Consider the following 21,667-nt stretch of genomic DNA (forward strand, 5'->3'; position numbering starts at 1 on the left):
TTGAGAAGGGGGAATATGGAAAATGATTTCCTGCACCCATTTTTGGCTTTTTGAAAATATTCTTTTAAAAATAAAACAAGGAAGGAAGGAAGGAAGGAAGGAAGGAAGGAAGGAAGGAAGGAAGGAAGGAAGGAAGGAAGGAAGGAAGGAGAGCAGGCAGGCAGATAGGACTCTCTAAACACTTTCCCAGCAATGCATTTTTTCCAGTAATCAAGAAACAATACCCACCTTCCCCAAAATAAAATAAAATTAAAATTAAGAAACAAACCAAAACAAACCTATTTCTGTTTCTCATATAAACACATTTTGTCAAGATTTTATTTTGAGTAAATTTTGCTTGAGTAAATTTGAAATCTTTGATAGAGAAGAAAACATTGAGGATTTACCAAGGATTGTTACTTTAATAATAAAAAAATTAATAAGATGAAATAAAACTGAATTCTTAAAATACATCTACAGTTCCAAATCAATAGTTTTTGAGTATTTTTAAAGAATCTTTAATAATATTGCAACTTTTGCTTTGTTGTATTACCTGAAGAAATCCATATATTCTTATAATTGTATTTCTAACAATTAAAGATTATTTCACTAAATGATAATAGAGCTCTTAGTAATGGTTTGCTGCCTCATTTTTGTTTGAATAAGTAAATTTGTGGTCCATTTATTAAAGTATCTTGATAACTACTTGTATAATTACAAGATGTATGATCCTTTGTTTTGTATATCACATAATTTTAATCGTCTATGTTTTATTCTTAAATGTAACACCAAATTCCAAATAAAATGTTCTCCCACTGAAAAAAATACATTATTTAGAATCAGGCATTTATTCATGCATGGACATAATTTGGATGAGTTTATACTTAAAAAGATACCCTACAAATTACATTCTCACTTGTTATCATATAGAAAAACTAGAAGCTTATGAATAGTTAACAACTAGGAAGAGATGAGGGATGAGGGAAGGAGTACATATAGTTTGACTTCTTCCTGACCCTTCCCTTTCTTCCTTTTTGCTGATCAGCTGAACCAAATATAGATTATGTTCCAGCAGCTTCCTAAAGGTGCTCAGTATGTCCAGTAAGTAAAATGGCAGAATCTGGTGATAAGAAAGTGGGGGGAAAGGAAGTATAACAGACCATTCAAATACTTCTCCAATATGCCCATTGCCTTCCTTGCCCTCTTCCAGCCATCTGTATAGGATCATGTCTATGATATTTGATCTATATTTTTAACATGCCAGCAAGGGAGCAAAATAAATTATGAAAAAGGTGTGTTTGATATCTTTTTAACACTAAATGGCATTAAGGGAACACAGCACTAATATTTCCTATCAGCACCAAGGACAGTTCCTAAGAACAGTTCCCTGCCTCAAACTCACTTTGATTCTATACTAGTTCAAGTAGTTTTATAGATAAAGTCAGTTTGGCTGGTACACATGGCTACTAAGGGGGCGGGGGGGGGGGTTGGAGCATTATTGGAAACATAAGCAAAAAACAGTGAGTAACATTTTAAATTAGGCTATATAGTACAGTATTCTCTAAAGTAAGCTCTGCAAAAATCTGTGGTCTAATTTTCTTGCCATATAGTATTGACAGTCATATCTAGATTTGCTATCAGCAGTCTTTTACACAGAAATTGCTATTCACATAACAAATTAAATTAACTACACGACCGACAGCTCAAAAGTAAGTAAGTACAACTACATGTAATGCAACAGTGAGCAGTGCAAAAGCAGGAAGCTGTCATTGTCAGCTACGAAATGGTAAAGAACCCATTTGCAATAAATCCAGCAATGTTAGCCAAGTACATACATTGAGATACTTTTTATGCCTCTGTTCTCTCTGTTCAGCAATTGCTCTGAAGTGATCTGGGCTATATCACAGTGAATTTTCTTAGATTAAGTTTTCCACGTTTATTGGTTAAGTAAAAATTATTCAATTACTTATTTATTCAGCCATTCATTAAATTTATATAGCCTCCCACTCAACAAATAACAAAAAAAAATGAAATCATAATAAAACATATTGTTAATCCTTATTGGTAGCCTTATTTGAAGCTTTGCACATAACCATACAATTACTTACTTCATAATATTAGGCTTAAATTTCACAGCCAAACTCAGAGAAATCCAAACAAGAGCTGGCTAAACTTAATTTAATTGCACTTAGAATATGGGGTAGGGGAGGAAATCTGCAGATCTTCAAGTATTCAGATCTCAAGATATTGTGTATCTCTACAGAGAAAATTTTGGAATGAAAGCCTACCTTTTTTTCCCCATTATAGAACTTCTATAAATATCTGTCTAGTTCTGCCCTTGTATATTTATGACATGACAATGACACTGATAATTTTATAAACAAACCAATCAACAGGGCTTTTCAATCGCTCTTTCAAAACTCTCTATCCATGAATTCAAGGCTTTCCTACATTGTATTCATAGTCCCATATACTTAATTTATTATATTGGATGGGTAGGAACCTTTTCCAACTCAGTCCTACCAAGATTGAGTGGCTGTGGGTGTTTAGGGCACCCAGGTCTGGGGATGTTCCATCTTTAACTGTAGATGGGGTAGTGCTTCCCCCTTCAAGAGTGATGTACAGTCTGGGGAGTGTCCTGGACTCACAGCTCCTGCTCAATGAGCAGGTGGCAGCTATGGCCAGGGGGGCTTTATCTGGTGTGCCATTGTGTCTCTTCCTAGATTGGAAGGCCCTTCACACAGTCACTTACATCCTGGTCACCTCGCAGCTTGATTATTGCAATGCTGTCTACATAGGTCTGCCCTTGAAGATCACCCAGAAGGTTCAACTGGTCCAGAATGCGGCAACACGGACAGTGACAGGCATGCCTCGGTATGCCATGTAACATCTCTACTCTGTGAGTTGCACTGGTTGCCAGTTTGATTCTGGGTGTGATTCAAGGTGCTTATCATTACCTATAATGCCCTACATGGCATAGGGCCCAGCTACTTGAGGGACCAACTATTTCCCTTAGTATCTGCCTGGCTGCTTCAATCCAGCAAGACTGGCGTGCTCTGGGCTCCTTCTATTAAAAATATCATCTATTGGGACCCTGGAAATCTGCCTTCTCTGTTGTAGCACCTGCCCTCTGGAATGAGGTTCTCCCTGAGATCCCACCCTACTGGCATTTCAGAGGGCCATAAAGACCTGGCTGTTTGCCCAGGCCTTTGGCTAGGATGGGTGTAGCCCCTTACAAGGAGTGTATGTTTGTTGCTGCCCAGTTTTGCCATCTTTGTTTGTTTGTTGTTTTTTTATTGCTACAATATTTTTGCTGCTTTATAGTTCTCATGTTTCTTGTGCCAGGATCATTGGGAGTTGGGCAATGTACAAGTTGAAATAAATAAAAAAAATACATCTCTAAAAATGTTTTTACTTAGAAAATGCTATTTTTAAAACACCTGCTTTTCTTTGTGTGTGTGTCTGTGTGTCTCTGTGTGAATGTACCTTCAAGTCAGTGTTGACTCCTGACAACTGCCTGGACTAGCCCTTGCACTTTTTTTGGTAAGGTTTTTCAGAAGTGGTTTGCCCTTGCCTCCTTCCTAGGGCTGAGAGAGAGTGACTGGCCCAAGGTCTAAGGCAGCACTAAAACTCACACTCTCCCAGTTTCTAGCCTGGTGCCTTAACCACTACTCCAAACTGGCTCTCTTATTTAGTTGTTCTTTTATTTATTGTTCTCATATTTAGTTGTTCTTATTCCCCTTCCCTTGTTTGCAGGTTGTTTTATATAGCATCCTCTTCTCTTATTTTCCTGTCCTAATTTTGTTAGCAGAATTGTCAAAAAGTGGCAGCCCGTTCCTTGCCATTCTGAGGTGGAAAGCATAGAAAAACTGTGGTGTCAGTTCTAAAACAGACTTAACTTTATTACAAATCAAAATGAAAACTCACAGAATTCTCCCCAGCCCCATAAATAAAAAAATAAACCCAAAAATCAGAAAAGGGAACTCCTGGCCATGCCTATATATACAGTATAATACATTTCTCACACTGCATTGTCTTTCTGACCACTGCAGTCCTTCCCAGCAATAACTATGGCTCCCTGCCTCCAAAAGATGGTTGTAATATATGCATACTTGTACACATTTCCCCTAATATACATATTTTTTCATCAATTTTCCAAATACAGTTCCTTTTTTAAATAATTTCCCCTAATATAAACATTTTTATATTCATCGTTTTGAGTTTGAGAAAAATGGGGGGAAATTGCCAATTTTGATATATGTGAATGTGTTCTCTCTGCATATACTTCTTACAACAGTAAGGTGGTTAGATCTGCATTAAGATAAGAATCAAAGGAATCTGTCACCTATCTAGAACTGCTCTCTCACTGGGTTTAATTGTTATTTTAAATTGCATAGCATCCTATGATTTTTTTTTCCCAGATGGGTAATTAATAAATTCTGAAAGAAATGAAATCGTATGTACAGTAGAGTCTCGCTTATCTGACATAAACGGGCCGGCAGAACGCTGGATAAGCGAAAATCTCGGATAACACACGGTAACAATTGAGTGTGGTAAAAAAAAAAAAAAAACTGATCTGCTGCTCCTGTTGCAATCGATTTTTGTGTTGCGGCGCCACACCGTCAGGAGCAACAAGAAAGAGTACACTCACGCTCGCAAACAAACGGCACACTTTTCTCATTGCCGATTTATGCGTGTTGTGGTTTTTTTAGGGGCGTCGGATAAGACGGAATGTCGGATAAGCGAAGGTCGGTTAAACGAGACTCTACTGTATATTTTAAGTTGTGCAACAATTTTGACTGAAGCACTAGTTCTAAATCTCCTTTAACAAAGTACTTTAAAAGGAAGAAAAGAGTACTAGGTGCACTGATAATGTTATCATTATGAAAAAATGATGACATTATACAGAAAATAATATTTAAATCAGTCTTCTCTGATGTATTTAGTGTGTTAGATTATGATTCCTAGAATTCCTAGTCATTGGCCAGGCGGCTGGAACCTTGGGAGTCGCAGTCCAATATTCCTAGAGGGTGCTGTGTTAAAGAGGTCTGAGTGAATTAGTAAAAACTGTAAGTAAAGTTCCCTGAGAAAGCATTCTTGTTTTCTTTCTTTCTTTCCCCTGCAGTCTGTCCACCACTGTAAAGATGCCCTTAAGTGTGGGAGTCTCTCTGGAATAGCACGTGAGATAGCCCAAGAGGATTGCTATGAAACCAAGTGGAAAAAATAGGTGGAAATTAGACTCATCACACACCCATACACATCTTATTGGAACCCACCAACCCTACATGAGCTCTGCTGAACAAAAGTTAATTTAACTAAAAATAATAAACACTATATTTAGTCATGGTATTGTACCAATCTGCAACAAAATGCTTCAGTAATGCACTCTTATTGCCAACCAGCCATAATCTCTTTCAGGGTATATCATTTACTTGGGAGACCCTCTTTTTGAATGTTTCCCAGAACCCTATAAGCTTGTCAAAGTGATAGGGAAAAAAAATTACCATTTCAAGTCAGGTAAGCCCAAATCCATGTCCAGTGGGCTGACAGCATAAAATGTGGCATATGCACATACATTGGCCCAAACCAGCTTTTTAAAACATTAACTCCTCTGCAGGGCAGGAGACAGAAATATGTATTATGCAGTCTTCTGATATATGGCCCTAAGTGGATCACCTGCATACATTTAAAGAGCTCCAGTATTACACTGTGAGCCATCACACTACTTTGTGTTTTTTATCTATATATTTAATTTAAATGCTACTGAAACTTATAATCATCACTGGGGAAGAGTGGTATGCAATACATTATGAATCAAATAATGTTGCATTTGCAACATCTTGTTTACAAATGCAAAAATGTCCCACTTTGAATGTAAAACAATTGTTTTAAATGTTTTATTATGCACTTTGGAAGTGTTTTGAGCTTGAAACAACTCTGTTCCACATATGAAACTCTCGGTTTTGAGCCAAAGACACTTCCAAAAATGTTTACAAACAGTTTTTACCATGATCATAGTATCTGTTCTTCTTTTGGAACAGAGTGCTTTGTATTTAGAATTCAGAATTGTTCAGTTTGAAATGTTTTGCACACCATTATTAGACAACATTTGTTCATAAGTAAAAAATAGCAAAAACTAACATTCATTTCTAAACAGAAATTATGTGTAAAGAGTGATCTACATTAGAAAATGTTTAGGAGCTTTGACTACATATCTATGGTTAGCTTGACTTTTTAAACCCAAAGTGCAATTTAATTGTGCTGCTAGTGTGGCTTTAGGCTAGTAACTCTTCTAGCCTAAAGTTTTCAAGAGATCTTCTTGAAAACTATAGAAAAGAGTTAGATATTTCTCTGAACACTTTTAGTTGTCCTATAAGTGAAGAACACAGTCTAAAGCCTCTAGTGTTTCCTGATATGTGCAACACTCAACTGCGTTCACAAAATATTATCTGCCGTTTAGACAACATTGCCTTCTCTTTTATCTTGTGTTCCCTGACAGTCTTTTTTTCTCCCTTAAACTTTAGTTGAGGGCAAAAAGGTAGTATAACTTCTTTGACTTTATAAAGAACTATAAAGAATATAAAGTATTCTCCATTTCCAATTTTTACTAATTGTTCTAATTTAGCAGTCACATTATATAAACAATACCCTGGTCTATCTAACATTCTCTTTACTGGATTCTCCAGAGATCATTAGAGTAAAATCAGTTTTACTTTTGAACTTTTGATTATATTGTTGCTCTATGTATTACAGTTAAATGCATTTTGTAGTATTTCTATATTATTATTGTTGGTCGCACAGTCAGCCAGATGTTTTGGACTGGATTTGGCATTTTTTTTCCACCTACTAAATCCTTCCCAAGGATCTGGGATAGGCAGATGTATTATTATTATTATTATTATTATTATTATTATTATTATTATTATTATTATTACAACAATATAAACTTGAAAAACTCTTATTGAGTTGCAAGCACTGAGTAAAGGTTGTTTTACTTTGTTCACTACAAAGAAGCTGTCTTTTTGATAGTGGAATAATACAGATTCATACTTATTCAAGTATTTAGAAGTACTTTCATGCAATTTCTCCAAAGTTACTATATCCTTTATACAATTCAGGTATCAGTGTTGGAGATATTAAATATCTTTGCCCTTTTGTGGAATTTCTTCAAGGAAAGATTGAAAGGGAAGGAAGAAGTAGGGAGGAAAGGAAGTGAGTGTGGGAATTAGAACATCTTACAAACAGAGAACAGAATCACACAACCACACAAGAACAGTGAGTTCCAAGACACAAAAATATGACAGATGAACATAAAGAAGACGTAGGATTGCTATTGGGTAGGGGTGAGTTGGGAGGGAAGGGGAAAAGCAAAATAACTTTTTAAAAAGTTTTTAAAAAGTAAATAAATATAAAAATTGGGGCTGCTGAAGTAGCCAATGATATTTGCACAAATTATCCAAAAAGAAAATAAACTGTATCTAAAACATATTTTAAAGGGAAAATAAATATTTCCCTCCAACTGGACCACAAAATTAGAATTGCTATGTTAGCCTGAGCGCATCACTCTGATGAAACAAGATGGCATTACCACAACCATGCATTAGTCAATGAAGGCCATAAATGGTTAGTTATGTCAATTAATTACTCCATGCCACAAAAATGCTTTTTGCATTAACCCCAAAAGAAATAAAATGCATATTACAGATATTCTGCACTTGCAATAAAATTCTTTTTATGCCATCAACTATTTGTATGTGGGGAATATGCTGGAGATTTTGAGGAGGGTTTTAGAGGGACTTTTCATCTAATACATATTTTTTTGAAAGTCAAAGAACATCTAAAAAGAAGGCAAGAAGGAGGCACTCCACACAGGAAGATGGGAAGAAAGGGGGGAATAAAGTAAGGGGGGAAAAAATGAAGAAGAAGCAAGAATCTTCATTCTTTAGCACACAACTTTCTTGAGTGAATTTATTTGAATATGAAAATTTAAGTTATTTAGATGGCAAGAAAAGATTTTGTTGCCTCGGTTTGATTGCAGATCTATATTTCTCTTGAGTAGAATTATTATTATTTCATTGGAATTATTCCAGAAATAATTTTATTTTAAAAAAATAATGCAACAAATACTTTCAAATTAAAAGAAATGGCAATGTAGTACCACATATAATATAGAAAGAATGATCAACCACCAAAAATTCATGCGGCACAAAATGAGGTGAAATGACAGAAAATGTTATTTCAACAGATACAATCAGCGTAAATATTTTTTATGTGACCAGGGCTAACCATGCAGATATTAAAGATATATGAGTATAATTTTTATTCTCACTGCCCCAGCCCTCCCCAAGGATAACTGGGGAATTAATATATCACTTAATCAAATGAAACCAAACCAAAATTTAACATAATATTAAAATTACTCTATAAATTTAACATGCTTTGCACACTAATTAACATATCATGCATCTCCACATTAGTGGATGACAGAATTAGATGACGGCATGAATTTCTGTGTAAACGTAAGACTGGGTGATGAGGGCTATTTATCAATTTAGTTTTAATTTATTCTAAGCAAAGATAAGTGTGTGCATGCATGCATGCACACACACAAATACATAGTATACATATAGGTATCAGATCCTTGAGAGGGGCTTTTGGGGCTTGGAAAGAAGCAGGTAAAATCATAATAAATGCAAATTTAATTAAAGGCACCCTATAAGACATTTGCATGAAAAAAGAGTAAAACTTGCTATTTTGTTTTTTCTGTAGAAATGAAGACATGTACATGTAGCTTGGAAGTTCCAATGAATAGTTGTAACATAATCCTTTTTTAAGCAGTTGTGCTTTGCAACTTGGCCCCCAGTTTGGATATCTGTATATTCAGAACTTATATAGATGCTCTTGCTATCCTTAAAAAGAGCAGCAAACAATAAAAAAAATCAGTGCAAAAAGATTAAGCTCCTGGGAAGTGCCTGCAGGACCTGGACATTGGTATGACATCTACCTGGACATTGGATGACATCTACCAAGACAATTGTTTCTTTCCACAGAAACAAAAGACTTGTAAACCCATTTATCAGGTAATAAGCAACTCATTGGTGTTTTTTTCCCTCTCCTCAATTGATTTAGCCTGCTGTTCTTGAACAAAAAATGTTCTGGATGACACCGTGATATCAGTTTCTTCTTGGCCTTTGCACAGGTCAGCTGAATGATCTTTTAGCACAGAGGTAACCTTTGCAGTAACAACATTAAATGTGATCAAGCAAAGATGAATGCTGGTGTGTGGTGCTCACTGATTTCTCCACACTAAACAGCCATGCTTTATCATTACACGAGTTATCTGGCTTGTTCTTCTGACAAGCCAAGTAACTAGGTTTGTAGATGATGCCAGTCAAGCCACAGGTGGGATGTGTGGGTTTATTTATCTGGCAAAAAGAACCAAGAAGACCAAGTTTTCTTGCAGTCTGCACTCCATTCCATGTACTGAAGTTGACTGAACTGGCAGTTGAATCGTATTTCAACTCTGAACATTTCACTGAGTCCTCCGCTACTGACGAAGGCAGCTAGTTTAGGGGATGCAGGGCAATTTATCTGATGCTTGTAGTGCCATTCTCTGGGAAACAGGAAATGAGAATGGCTAGGGGCTCAGAAGCAAAAGCGGGACATGATTTCCTTGGCTGCCTTCATTATCTTCTGCTTGCCTAATGGTAGAGCTGGTCCTGTAAGCAGCAGTAATTGAGAAACACACACCAGGACACTTATTTTATCACAATAATTACTGTTACATGCAAGTGCTTCAGCAAGAATTATCCTCTGTGCCCAAAGACGTAATGAAGAAAAAGCTGCACATGTTCTAAGTTGTCATATTTTTATGTGCTATCTTTTGGTTCTTTTTATTTCTACAGATATTTATTCTATTCAATATATGCAAATGCTTATCAAGAAAAAAAAGACCTGTTGGGTTTCTTCAATGTGTCATCTTCACCTTATTAAGACTCTTGGATGAGGAAAATGCACAACTTTGATGCATATTTCAGTTATTGGTGCATAAACAATTTTCTCCCAGTGGAAAACAAAGAAAGAGAAAGGACCCTAGCCAACCTGTTAAGGCACACACAGATTGATGAAGATAATTTTCCTGGATTCTACCCTGAGTGGCCTCTAAATTACTAGTAAGGATACATGAATAATCCAAGATCTGATCTGCACTCAAAATTCATGTATTGGGGGTGATCTAATTCAGTTTAAATTTGAAGGCCACAAGATTCCGTTCAAATCAGTTTGAAAAAAAGTCAAACTATAAGTTCTAATACTGTAAGATACTGAATACGTTCAGTTGATTCTGTCTTTGACAGAACTGAATGAAAATAGCAAAGACGATGAATCTTTTATAACACATTTTTTTCTGTAAAATTTCAGCCAGATAGCTTCAGTGGTTTAATCTTAATAGTATTCCATTCTAGGATGAGAGACAGACAGGCTAGCAGCCTCCAAATTGTCCAGCAAACATGCTGAAATTATGTAAACCAATACAGAAAGTGTCTCATCCCAACTTAAAAATACACATTTTCAAGAATTGTTGAAAAATTTACTAAAGTTTGGAAGAGTCCACCAGTCTCTGACCACTTAGTTTTCTGATTATGCTTTTTGACATGGTTTTTTGGGAATGACATGTTATGTATCGATCGTACAGCTGTTGAATCTCTGAATTAAACAATTTGGAAGGACCTCATTCAATGCCTTGAACATTCAGTTCACAGATTTAATTAGAATGGGTGAGTTGATCAAATGTCATTTGTATCAAGTCATGAATTTGGAATTCTGCACCACCCTAATTACTATACCTTTCGAGGAACTTGGAAGAACAGGACTTCTTTTTTTTTTTTAAAGGCCTTTTTCCTGAAAGCCCAGTGGCCACAGAAGCTCCTCAGAATAGAAGGTAAAGCATCTGATATGCTGGGACTTATAGAAACAGAAAATTTCAGACAATCAGCAGCAACTTCAATGTTTGTAAATCAGAGCAGACGCATAATGGTGGTGAATGCTACTTTAAGATTGTTTGAAAGAGAGTCTCCGTTTGTGTATGCCTGTATGTTTGTCCATATGAATATGTGCCTGCATGTTTGTGCACACTTGTACATTCATATATTTTTACGGGGCCAGACTTAACATCCAGTACACACCTAGCTCTTAGGGCTGAAAATATTCCACATGATTCAAATTTTCTAACACATCCTATCAACAAGAGAAGTGGCGCTGAAAACATATCAAGTGGTTGAGACAAGCTGGAAGCATTTATTTTAAAACTAAAAACATAAGAATATGGGAATACGCTGAGAATTGTAAAAGGTTTAAAAGAGAAGCTTCTCGAAGCTTCATCAACTAGGAAACAATAAGCAAAGCATAAGTTAGTGGCAAGTCTAATCTCATTTGAAGTTCTTTTTGTCTCACTAGATGTATGGCATGACCCTATGTTTCTTAACTGTCTCTTTATGGATGAACAGGCACTTCTTACATTTGTAGCAACCTGATTCATTCACTGATGCCACATCTCAAGGTTCTGAACACTGCAATGCAACACCATGGAAGTAGTAGTGATACTGCCTTCACAACATCTCTTCAGGTGATGGATAAGAGGAAAAGATTGAGAAAGGGCAAAAAAGACTTCTATTTTAAGTGCAAATTTATTAGAAATTAGAGAAATAAAAAAAAAAAGTTTAACAAAGTTCTAAAAAGATTAGCAGTGGGATTCCAATATATGTTTGAGTGCTATCTACATGAAACTCACAATCTAACTGTACCCTGTTGAAAACAGTAAACAAAAGACCAAGTTTGGGTCTGGTATAATAGATCCATTTTTGAATAGCCATTCTTTTTGTTTGTTTTTCTTGCTGACACTACAACGTATCTGTGCAAGCGTGATGGATGAAACTACAATAGGAGTGCCAGAAAAAGCTGAAAAATATGATCAGTCACAAGAAAGGAGGTCAAAGACCTCTGTCTACAGGAACAATTCTCTAGCACAGCCCTACTGAAGGAGCTCGCAAAACTCACAAATTCCTGCCATATGAGGTTTTTAAATCACCACTTTGTTTAAGACCTATGACTTTTCTTTTCAAAAGTGCCATTGTTTATTCCAGCAGAACATGGCCAAGAAACAAAGAAAAATATTAGGAAAGGGGCATCTTGAACTCCCAGTTATGCAGCACAACAAAGCAACTGTTAATGCAAGAGTGTTGATGCTTAACCCATGGCATAAAATGTTCATGAGCATATCTCACGGGGCTCTCTGCATTTTTTTTTTTTTTGGTACTGAACTGTGCATCAGCATGAATGCCAATGTTATGTTGCTTTAGCTTTATTGTGGAACTTCCCAGGTACATGCAAAGCCACAATGGTTTTTATTACTGTCAGAGCAAGTCTTACCCCAAAATGCAAGCAGAATATGAGTGGTGGAAGAGAAATGTGAAAGCACTAGCTTTGGATGATTTTTTAATTATTATCATTGTATTAATCTGAAATGCTTCAGGAAACAATGAACATAACCATCTGAAGTTTGATTTTTAGCAAACATAAGGCTTTTCAAAATAATAAAATAATCTACCCACCCAACCCATTTTTTTGTTTGTTTATAACAAAACCAAAAGAAGAGAAAGAAGACTTTTATGTGTTTTGTGGTTAAGGACAGATTTGTAGAAAACTTCATTTTTACAATGCACACAAAAATTTGATGAAATTCTGTTCTCTATTATATATCTATTTAATTCACAACAAGCCTCAAAATTAAAAAAATTAAATGAAACTAAAAGAAAAGAAAGACTTGGAACAAAATTAGTTAAAAATAAAGTAGACTGCAGTTGCCTGCTGGATATTGCACAATCATATCTATCCCATCCTCTATCCCCCCCAAAAAGCCATCAAATCATCAAAATGTATCTATGCTCAAAGGGATAAATCGTGCCCATTTCAGATTGCTCTAATTAGTTTTGACATTTCAGTGGATACATTTTGAAGCATCATTGCTGCAGGTAGCATGGCACAAGCTAATAATTGTGTTTTAGACCCACTGTGTTTTAGATCTTCTCAGATTGGTTAAGTAAACCGGGCACAACATTAGCAGAAATACATTGCCATGTTAACCGCTTTTAAAATCCCATGGACAAATAGAACTTTTGAGGCATGTTTTCATATCTGTCAAGAAGATGTAAAAACAGCCATGGTTCTACCTCTTTTTTTCCCTATCTACTTCTTTTTTTTAATTAATAGCCAGACTTTTATTATGTCAGGAAAAATAATGCAAACTGTTTCCTTTCTCCCCACCAGAGCCAGTTCTTAAACCATTACAAATTTATCGCACATTGGTTCACAATAAGCTGAACAGGTACTGGTTCAAAAATAGTTGGTTTTCTTTTTTCAAAGATGGCTTCCCAAAATGATGGCACATTCATGTTTTGCCCCTACCAGTTCCATGGGATTGGATGCTTGGCTTTACACAGTGATATTTTTATACACATTTCTACCCATATATACATATGTCACATATACATATATGAGCATACATATATATGTATACATTCAGACACACATATATGTATTGGCACTGTCAATTGCAAAATAAAAGAAAGCAAGCCAAAAAGAAGACTGACCTGGCTTACCTACACTCTGCTCGCATTCAATGAAATCTTCATCATCGTTAGAACATTCTGCTGAAGAAACAAGGTCATCTGTTGTCTGATGTGAATAAGAACAAAAAAAAATGGAAACAAAGATCAAATGAAGGAAAACATATTTAAAAGAGCAGCAATCCTTGAGCCATGGCTTAGAAATTTCTGTGACACACATTTGTTCTTCTCCTCCTTTAGATAGTTGGCATTATTTTTTTGTATATGCCTATTTCTACTCCAACATACCAGATTCTATTAAATGACTGTAGTGTGCCTCAATTTCCCATATTCTATTATAATATTTCTAAGGTGCTTCTAGAATATTCAAAACACTTCCCACATGTAAGAACATAGAAAATTGCCTTAAACACAGGTCACTGGTTCATTTTGCTCAGTATCGTCTACTGAGCAAACCTGGAAATGCCAAAGACAAACTGGCAACTGTGTGTGTAGCAGGGGCTCTGGTATTGAGTTTTGGTCCTTGTTTTGGAAAATATAATGACAAGTTAGGTTAACACACTCTTATCCCCACAGTAGAGACTGTCAGCAAGTTCTACAGAACTTCATACAAAACAGTAGGAAACATTACTTAATTTTATATAATCCCCCAGTTAGTTAAGTGGGCAGATTAAAATATAATAAACAAATGAATGAATAAATATTATCAAATAAAATGGCATAGGTGCATAACTAAATCATCATCATCATCATCATCATCATCATCATCATCATCATCATCATCTGTTCCTGGATACAGTACTAAAAAAAATCTATACTGCACAAGATAATCCACATATGACAATCTTTCTAAAAATAATATGGACTGTGTAATCAAACTCTAGGTATGTTTTGGATAGTAAAAATGTACTACTGTAAAATGAAGGTTATTTTATTTCATGTATCCATGAAAAAGCAAAATACTTGTCCTTGTGACACTGGGATGCATTCCCCTGGTATTGTAACATAATGGTGGATGGGCTGGTAAGTCTGTCTCTGAAAAACTGAGGCCACATCAAAAGCATCTCCGGTGTCAGTGAATCAGAGCACATGTTCCATGCACTCTTCAGCTAGTAATTCTGAGCGTGTGAGAGGCTGTTTCTAATTAAAGAGCAGCATGTACTGCAGTGTGTTAAGGAGAAGTATAATGGCTTCCCTCCCCAGCAGTAAGTCCTTCATGTAATTGCTGCAATTAGTAGAATTACTAATGGAGACCAATAGGAGGATTTTGTGGAAGCCTCTGGACCCAGGCATATTGTTTGTGCATAAGAGTATGAAATTATCCAGCCCTTGGCAACATGATCTCAACAGATGCCTGATTCTGGCTTCCCCCCCTCTTCCCTATTCCAGTCCTGTATACATAAAAGGTATAGATCACACAGTGCTGTGGGGCCTATATAATCAGAATTCCTGTTGGATACACAGTAGAGAACCTGTCTCACTGTGGCTGGCTGAAGCTGTTCTTTACCCAACAATATCCAGAAGCCGCTAATGGCAGTCCTCAGACTTAGGATTCAGTATGCAAGCAAACCTGTCTTCTCTCACTGCCACTGCTGTTTCCCTCATATTTTTCCAGATGGGATGAGAAAAGAGAGGAAAAATCTCACTGAATTAATTTTCTTCCTGAATTATGTTTTAGAAATCTAGTTATGATATTCTTTTACTCAGTTAAATTACAACCTATGCAATGATTGGGGAATCCAAAAGCCTCCAGATGTTGCTGAATTTCAGACCCAGCATCCTTCTCCATTGGTCATGGGGATGATGGGAGATGTGGTTCATTAACATCTGGAGAGTGACAAATTTAGCCTAAGAAATAAAGGTAATTCTGACTCTTGTTTTAGTCCATTGTAAGTATTGTCCCCTCTTTCTCCGGACAATTTTTACATATTTAAACATCTCAATGGAGAGGGAGATGAGGCAACTGCAATTATTCCCATATGTTTCCTCCTACTTATAAACTATTAAAACAAAACAATTCTATTTTATCTGTAAAAAGACCTTCAGCTTTGGAATGTGGCCAGTGACAAAATTAGATAAAAATCCACATTTCTGTGGGTTTTTCTTAATAATAAAAAATGTGCCTTGGCAATTCAAAGAGCAATATTTGTTCTCCCTGCCTCTTAGCCCCCTCAAGACAATTTTCTTGCCACTGAATTAGGATTTGAATGGAGATGGGCTAACATCATCTCTTCTCAGCTGGGCATGATCCATTGGTGGAGCTCATGTTTTGAATACAAAAGATGGTAAACTGAGTCCACAAGACTGCCAATTAGACCTGAAAAGACTCTTACTTCAGTACTTCAAGAGGTGCAGAGCATCAATGAGCAAAATTGTCTGTTTCAGTGCAAGTTCCAAGTAATGGGCAGAGGTCTAAAATCTGATTTTAATAACTAATTGAAAACCAATCCTGCTAACTAATTGAAATAATAATTGAGGTTCTATAAAACAGTAAGCAATGTTTTCACTTGAAAAAGAGGGAGCAGACAGAATGTCTTAACCTTGTCTGTTTATCTTCTTCATAAAAATATTTCACAGTAACCTATTCTGAAATATGTATTTAATTCTTTTGAAGAAACATTTCAGTACTGAAATAACTCAGCCCAATATTTACAACAGAAAAAAAGAGATAATACATTTCATTATAAATTAATTGTAATTATTGTTGTTACTACTTTTTTGTGCTTATTGAAAAAGTGTTGATATCAAATAGGAATACTCTGCCTCTAACCTTCAGGATTTATGACAGGTTTACCTTCAAATTCCCTCAGTTTCACAGAACTGACTGTAATGGATTATTGTTTCTGTAATCACAACTTCTAATTGTTTGCTCCTAGAATTTGTTCAGTCTCCTTTGATGAGGACCCTATATCTGTATCCATTATTATACACTGAATATTGAGAGAGAATTCCAGTTACCATAGAAAGATGCAATCAGGGCCATTACATACCTTCTTCCTTTTTCTGACAGCCCAAAGTAGGAATTTATGCTGCAGACTTGTACCCTTTGACCTACTGTTCCAAATAAAATGGCTCTCTCTATAAAATATTCCATAGGAATCAGTCCCTTTTAGACTATGCCATGTGATGATTTGATGGGTATTAAGCACAAGATAAAATAAACCCTGCCATGGAACAGCTTTATGAAACTATAAACAACACATCCAGTGAATGATGTGTTCTCATTCTTAGGATGGATGAAAACAGAAAGGCCTATAAATATCCCCTTCTCAAATCTAGCAGATAAATTGTGCCACAAAATGTTCTTGATGCCTGACTTCCTTTTTAAAATCTGGTTTATATTCCTTTAGCTACATGAAGAACTGTTTCCCTAAAGCGCTGCATACTTCTTAACCTTTGTTACAAATCAGTTGTGTTTTCAATAGTCAGTTAGGATGAATGTGGTATAGATTTCAGTTCAACGTCTATTAATAAATTATATATTACATTTAACTTAGAAGTTGGGCTCAGATAGTTGCACAAGAAGGAAATATCATGCAACAAGATCTCAACAATCATGAGGAAACACTCCCCCTAATGTGGCAAATTTAAACCTCTTGGTTTAAACTTGAGCGATCTGGATTTTATTGCTCACTTTCCCCCTGCCCTCCACCCCCAAATAAATAATATCATTTGAGAGAATGTATTTCCAATTGTCCACTTTAAACAAAATTTGATAGGAATTGGATAATGGGCAGGGACTTCCCTGGAATTATAGGAAAAATTACTTCAGCTTCCTTGACAATTCCTTAGTTGTTTTAGGTAACTCCAAAATGTGCTTGGCACTAAGTAGCATTTGGTAACAATGTTACTTTCCTTTAATGCTACACCTTGTTACTGATTTTTAGTTTCATTGCTGCTTTAAAGGCTTCTCTCTTTGTCTCTTCCAACCCTCCTCTATAAGAAGGGAATAAATTATTTGTTTAAAGTGAACAATTAGAAATACATTCTCTCAACTGGTATGATCTTTTGCGGGGGGGGGGGAATGAACAGTGAAATCCACTTGTGCATTATTTAAACAACTTTATTATTTATTTAAACAACTTTACATTATTATTAACAATAATATTAATAATTTTAGTTTGGGTTACATTTTCTTTTTCTTCTTTCTCTTTTAGCATTAGTTTGTTATAAAGATATTCTTATTGTAAAGTATATAGTTAATTATATATTAATAATTTAGTCTGTGTATATTATTAATTTTTACAATAATGGTATTTTTCCCAGAAATATAATTGTAATGCTTTAAAACTCAATAAAAAGATTACATTTTTTAAAAAAGATGTTGAACACATTCGGTACTAAAGTGTAATCTTACATAAATATCATGGGATCAAGCAGAGATCCTGCAGATGTCCATCCAGGTATGGATGGAATCTCTTTAAAACTGGACAACGTCTCCAGAGGAATAGTTTAGCTGATAGTATCAAAAGCTGCTGAGACATCCAGGAGAATCAACATGGTTACATTCTCCTTTTCTCTCTTTCTTGGCAAAGATAACATTTCCCCCCAAAGAAATACCCAGACCTTATGCCATGTAGGGTTTTATAAGTAATAACCAGCATCCTGAATCACAGCTGGAAGCACTGTGGCAAACAGAGCAACTTGCAAAGTAGGGGTGTCATGTGGGCATGCTAAGGCAAGCCCACCACAGGAAGGGTACTAACCGCAACTGGGAAATGTAAACAGTCCTTTACGTTTACTGATTCTTAATTTTCATGCCCAATTCAATCTATAATGCCATTTACAGTTTCGGAATGCAGCATCTGAAGGAATGCCTCTTCCATATTTTTCTATCCTCTTCTGAGGGCCTCATCTGGGCACTCTCCCATGCTGAAGTATGCTTAGGAGTTACCTAGAAGCAGACCTTTTCAGGAGACAGTCCAAAGACTTTGGGGAAGTAATAAGTCATGACTTGAGATCAGAAAAGTCTGCAGGGAGAAAGGGGGGCAAATAATGAAAGAAGCATTACACTGTCATGAAGCAAGCTCTGCCCCATTTGTATGTGTGCTATGACGTTGCATGGACATCTGTAAGTGGTGGCACTTGCATCATAAGTCTCATGTCAGATTCCGCAGATGCCTCTGCTTGAGAGAGAATACTTCAGATGAGATTGTAAGGTGTGTGGCTACATCAGCTCCTGTAAGCAGTCAAAAACAATAATGCTTGCGTTCTAATAACCAAAAATGTGAATGATATGCTGCTGACACTAAATGGAAAATAAAAAGATTGTGGGAGACCCGTGTTAAAGCAAATGCATGACTGGAGCACCCTTTGACCAATTATGGGAAGTCCATGAATCAGAGGGTTGTTTCCAAAATTCTATTGCTGCTTTCTTTCTGTTTTAAATACTTGTTTTAAACTTTTATCACTGTTTTCCATAGTAAAGAATATGTAACAGGGCTGATGATTATTTGCTCCTTCTCTTATGTATAAAAGTAATAATTAAAATCAGACTTTTTAATGAGACTGAGGAACATTGAGCTAGATACACCAAGAATGCTCAAACATTTCAATCATATTCAGTATTCATTCTCTAATCAAGTAATGTTAACCAAGGACTTTAGATGTTACTTATGAGAGTGACATAGAAAAAAACGTGCAGCAAGAAACAGAGCCTTACCTTAATGGGCAGCCTCCAGATGTGTTGGGACTACCTGTGCTTATGCTAGTTAGGAAATCCTGATTTGAAGCTGGAAGGCTGCAAATTGGGTAAGGCTAAAATAGAGTCTTTCTCTAGAGATGCATTCTATTCTAACTTTCAAAGAAATAGATTGGCCATTAGCTGAAGATAGGCAGAAAGTTATTTTCACACAAGGCACAAAGAAATGACTGCTACCTTAGGCCTGTATGGCTTTTAAAAAGGATTAGGCCGAGAATGATCTGTGGTCATCCTTTCCTAAAGTCAGCATTTGAGATATGATGGGAGAGATTGCAAAGCCCAGAACGTGGCCAGGCTGGTGGATGTTTCTGGGATAGGCAAGGTGGATCAGGTTGTAAAACTCTGCTTGAAGTGCAGCCAATAGATACTAAAAGCAGTTTTCACATTTTACTTTAAGAAAGGAACTGCAAGAGGCCTCATCTCAGAAAATACCTTCTTTCTTATAAGCCCTTGATCCTGATTAGCTGAGGGCTAGTCATTAATCAGCATGCCCTTTATTCTCTACATCAACCAAAGTTAACAATAACAAAGAAGCCAACACTCCCCCTTCTGAAAAACTCCCACCCCTTACATTCTCTGCATATGTGCTCCCTGTTGGACTTAAAAATGGAAACTGTACCTACTGCAAAATTGTATCATTAAGTAGAGTGCACAATGGGGCTACCCATTGTAACAAAATCAGCTGCTCAATCATTACCACAGCAGATGAGAGATTAAATAACTAGCCACACAAGTTATAAGGGGGAAAGTAAATCAGCCTTCATTTTTGCACTCTGTGTGTCAAGTAAGTCTCCTATCAAGTGTTGTTCTTTTTAAAAAGAGTGTGCACACATATGCACACAGTAAGATGAAATTAGTCTCTGGGAAACACAATTGCTATCATTACTACCATAAAATAAAAGCCAGTTGTTGCTACTTCACATACTGCATCAAATATTGGAGAATTTTGATCTGAGTTCAAAGCATTCAGAGGACCATGGAAAGGTGGAGCAGAAGGGCAAGGACGTTAGGCTTTAGCTGTCCCAAATGCTCTCCTTCCCTCTGCCTTTAGCAGGGTGGACAAGGGAATCTAAATAAGCAGTGAGCCAAGAGAGAGGGAAATTAAGAAAAAAGAAAGAAAAAAGGAAAAGCAAGGATTAATTTGTCTGTTGTTCAAGGTACCTTGACAGAGGAAAGAGAAGTATTGAACCACAGCAGCTTAAACCAACCTTAATGTACCTTCTCAAAAGCAGGAGGAATATAATGCTAGGTGGTGTTCCGCTGATAAGCAAATCCCCCTAAATCCTTTCCATTTATTTCTTGGCCTGAAGAAATTACATATTATTTAGAAGCTAAATAAATAAATAAAGTCCACATCTCTGAGAATCTAGATTGCTTGTTTATTGATTACACACCCCACCTTGTCCCTAGGGCAAGCAAATGTGCATAAAAAACACACAAGCACATACATGTTTTCCCAGCCACTTTTCTTTACTGCAGACAAATCTTTGTTGAGATTTAAAGCTGGATCATGGACTAACTAGAAAAGGTTAAAAAGTGAATGTGTGCTGCTTCTTTTCTTCACCTGCCACCCGCCCATATCAAATTCGAATTAGTACTTCTGGGATTCAGCCTTCTTAGGATTATAGATAGCCACAAATTCTACTAGTGCAGTTTACTAGCAATAAGACAAGTTCCACCAAGTTATTCATACTTCAGCCATAACCATGTCTAAGACATGGGTAAGCCAATATTATGTAATGGGTAAAATGCTGGCTTTGGAGGAAAAGGACATAGGAAGACTATGTTATCCCTTGGGATTTAGAATGAAGCATGGGGCTTCTGATAGCAGACCACCAAGGCTGCAAAACTGTTGAAGAATTGATTGCATATGAAAGTCTGGACACCTATATATTTACACACATGCACACATACCCTTGGCCTTATTTAATACCGTTAAATAAGTGCAAGAATTTCAAATTCTACCCATAATAATGTTCCAAATCATTCTCCCTCGATAGAAATTTCTAAAGCAAATTCTTTTTCATCAGACTGAATGAGAATCTAAGACCATGAACAACAACATTCTTCAGCTGAACACAGTGGAGATGTCTCCTTGGTTGGACCTGTAACTCTAGGTTGTCTGATCTGATGACTATGAGATGGCTGCAGATTGTAACCTCCTTAAAACTGTTGAGTATGAAAAAGCCAAAGTCTCAGGATATGTACCTCATTCACTTAACAAAGGGTAGCATGGCTTTCCAAAAGCCAAAGGTTCATCTGGTCTAAGAAACATCAGTCGCCCTTTCAGAATAAATCTCCAGTCAGAGAAAATGAGCTTTCTGCTTGTCATGTCAGCTGTGCACTTCATAATTGTGTCCGAAGA

At 36.3% G+C, this 21,667-nt stretch overlaps 1 protein-coding gene across 10 annotated transcripts in view; it reads right to left on the reverse strand.

Annotated features, from left to right (window-relative positions):
• The window catches only part of LOC103060191 (neurexin-3-beta), a 758,042-nt gene that overhangs the window by 35,483 nt on the left and 700,892 nt on the right, over positions 1-21,667 (reverse strand). For 7 of the 10 annotated variants that reach the window (XM_088145267.1, XM_088145265.1, XM_088145264.1 and 4 more), the window contains one exon: positions 13,635-13,710. In XM_088145267.1, coding sequence (XP_088001393.1) covers positions 13,635-13,710 — 76 coding nt within the window. Of the gene's footprint in view, positions 1-13,625; positions 13,711-21,667 lie in introns of all 10 variants that reach the window. The other 3 variants (XM_088145263.1, XM_025167867.2, XM_025167855.2) reach the window with 1 other exon arrangement.

The sequence above is a fragment of the Python bivittatus genome, unplaced genomic scaffold, assembly GCF_059951505.1.
Source record: "Python bivittatus isolate LINGU-HERP-01145 unplaced genomic scaffold, Pbiv_v1 ctg000480_np1212, whole genome shotgun sequence".
Classification (NCBI taxonomy): domain Eukaryota; kingdom Metazoa; phylum Chordata; class Lepidosauria; order Squamata; family Pythonidae; genus Python; species Python bivittatus.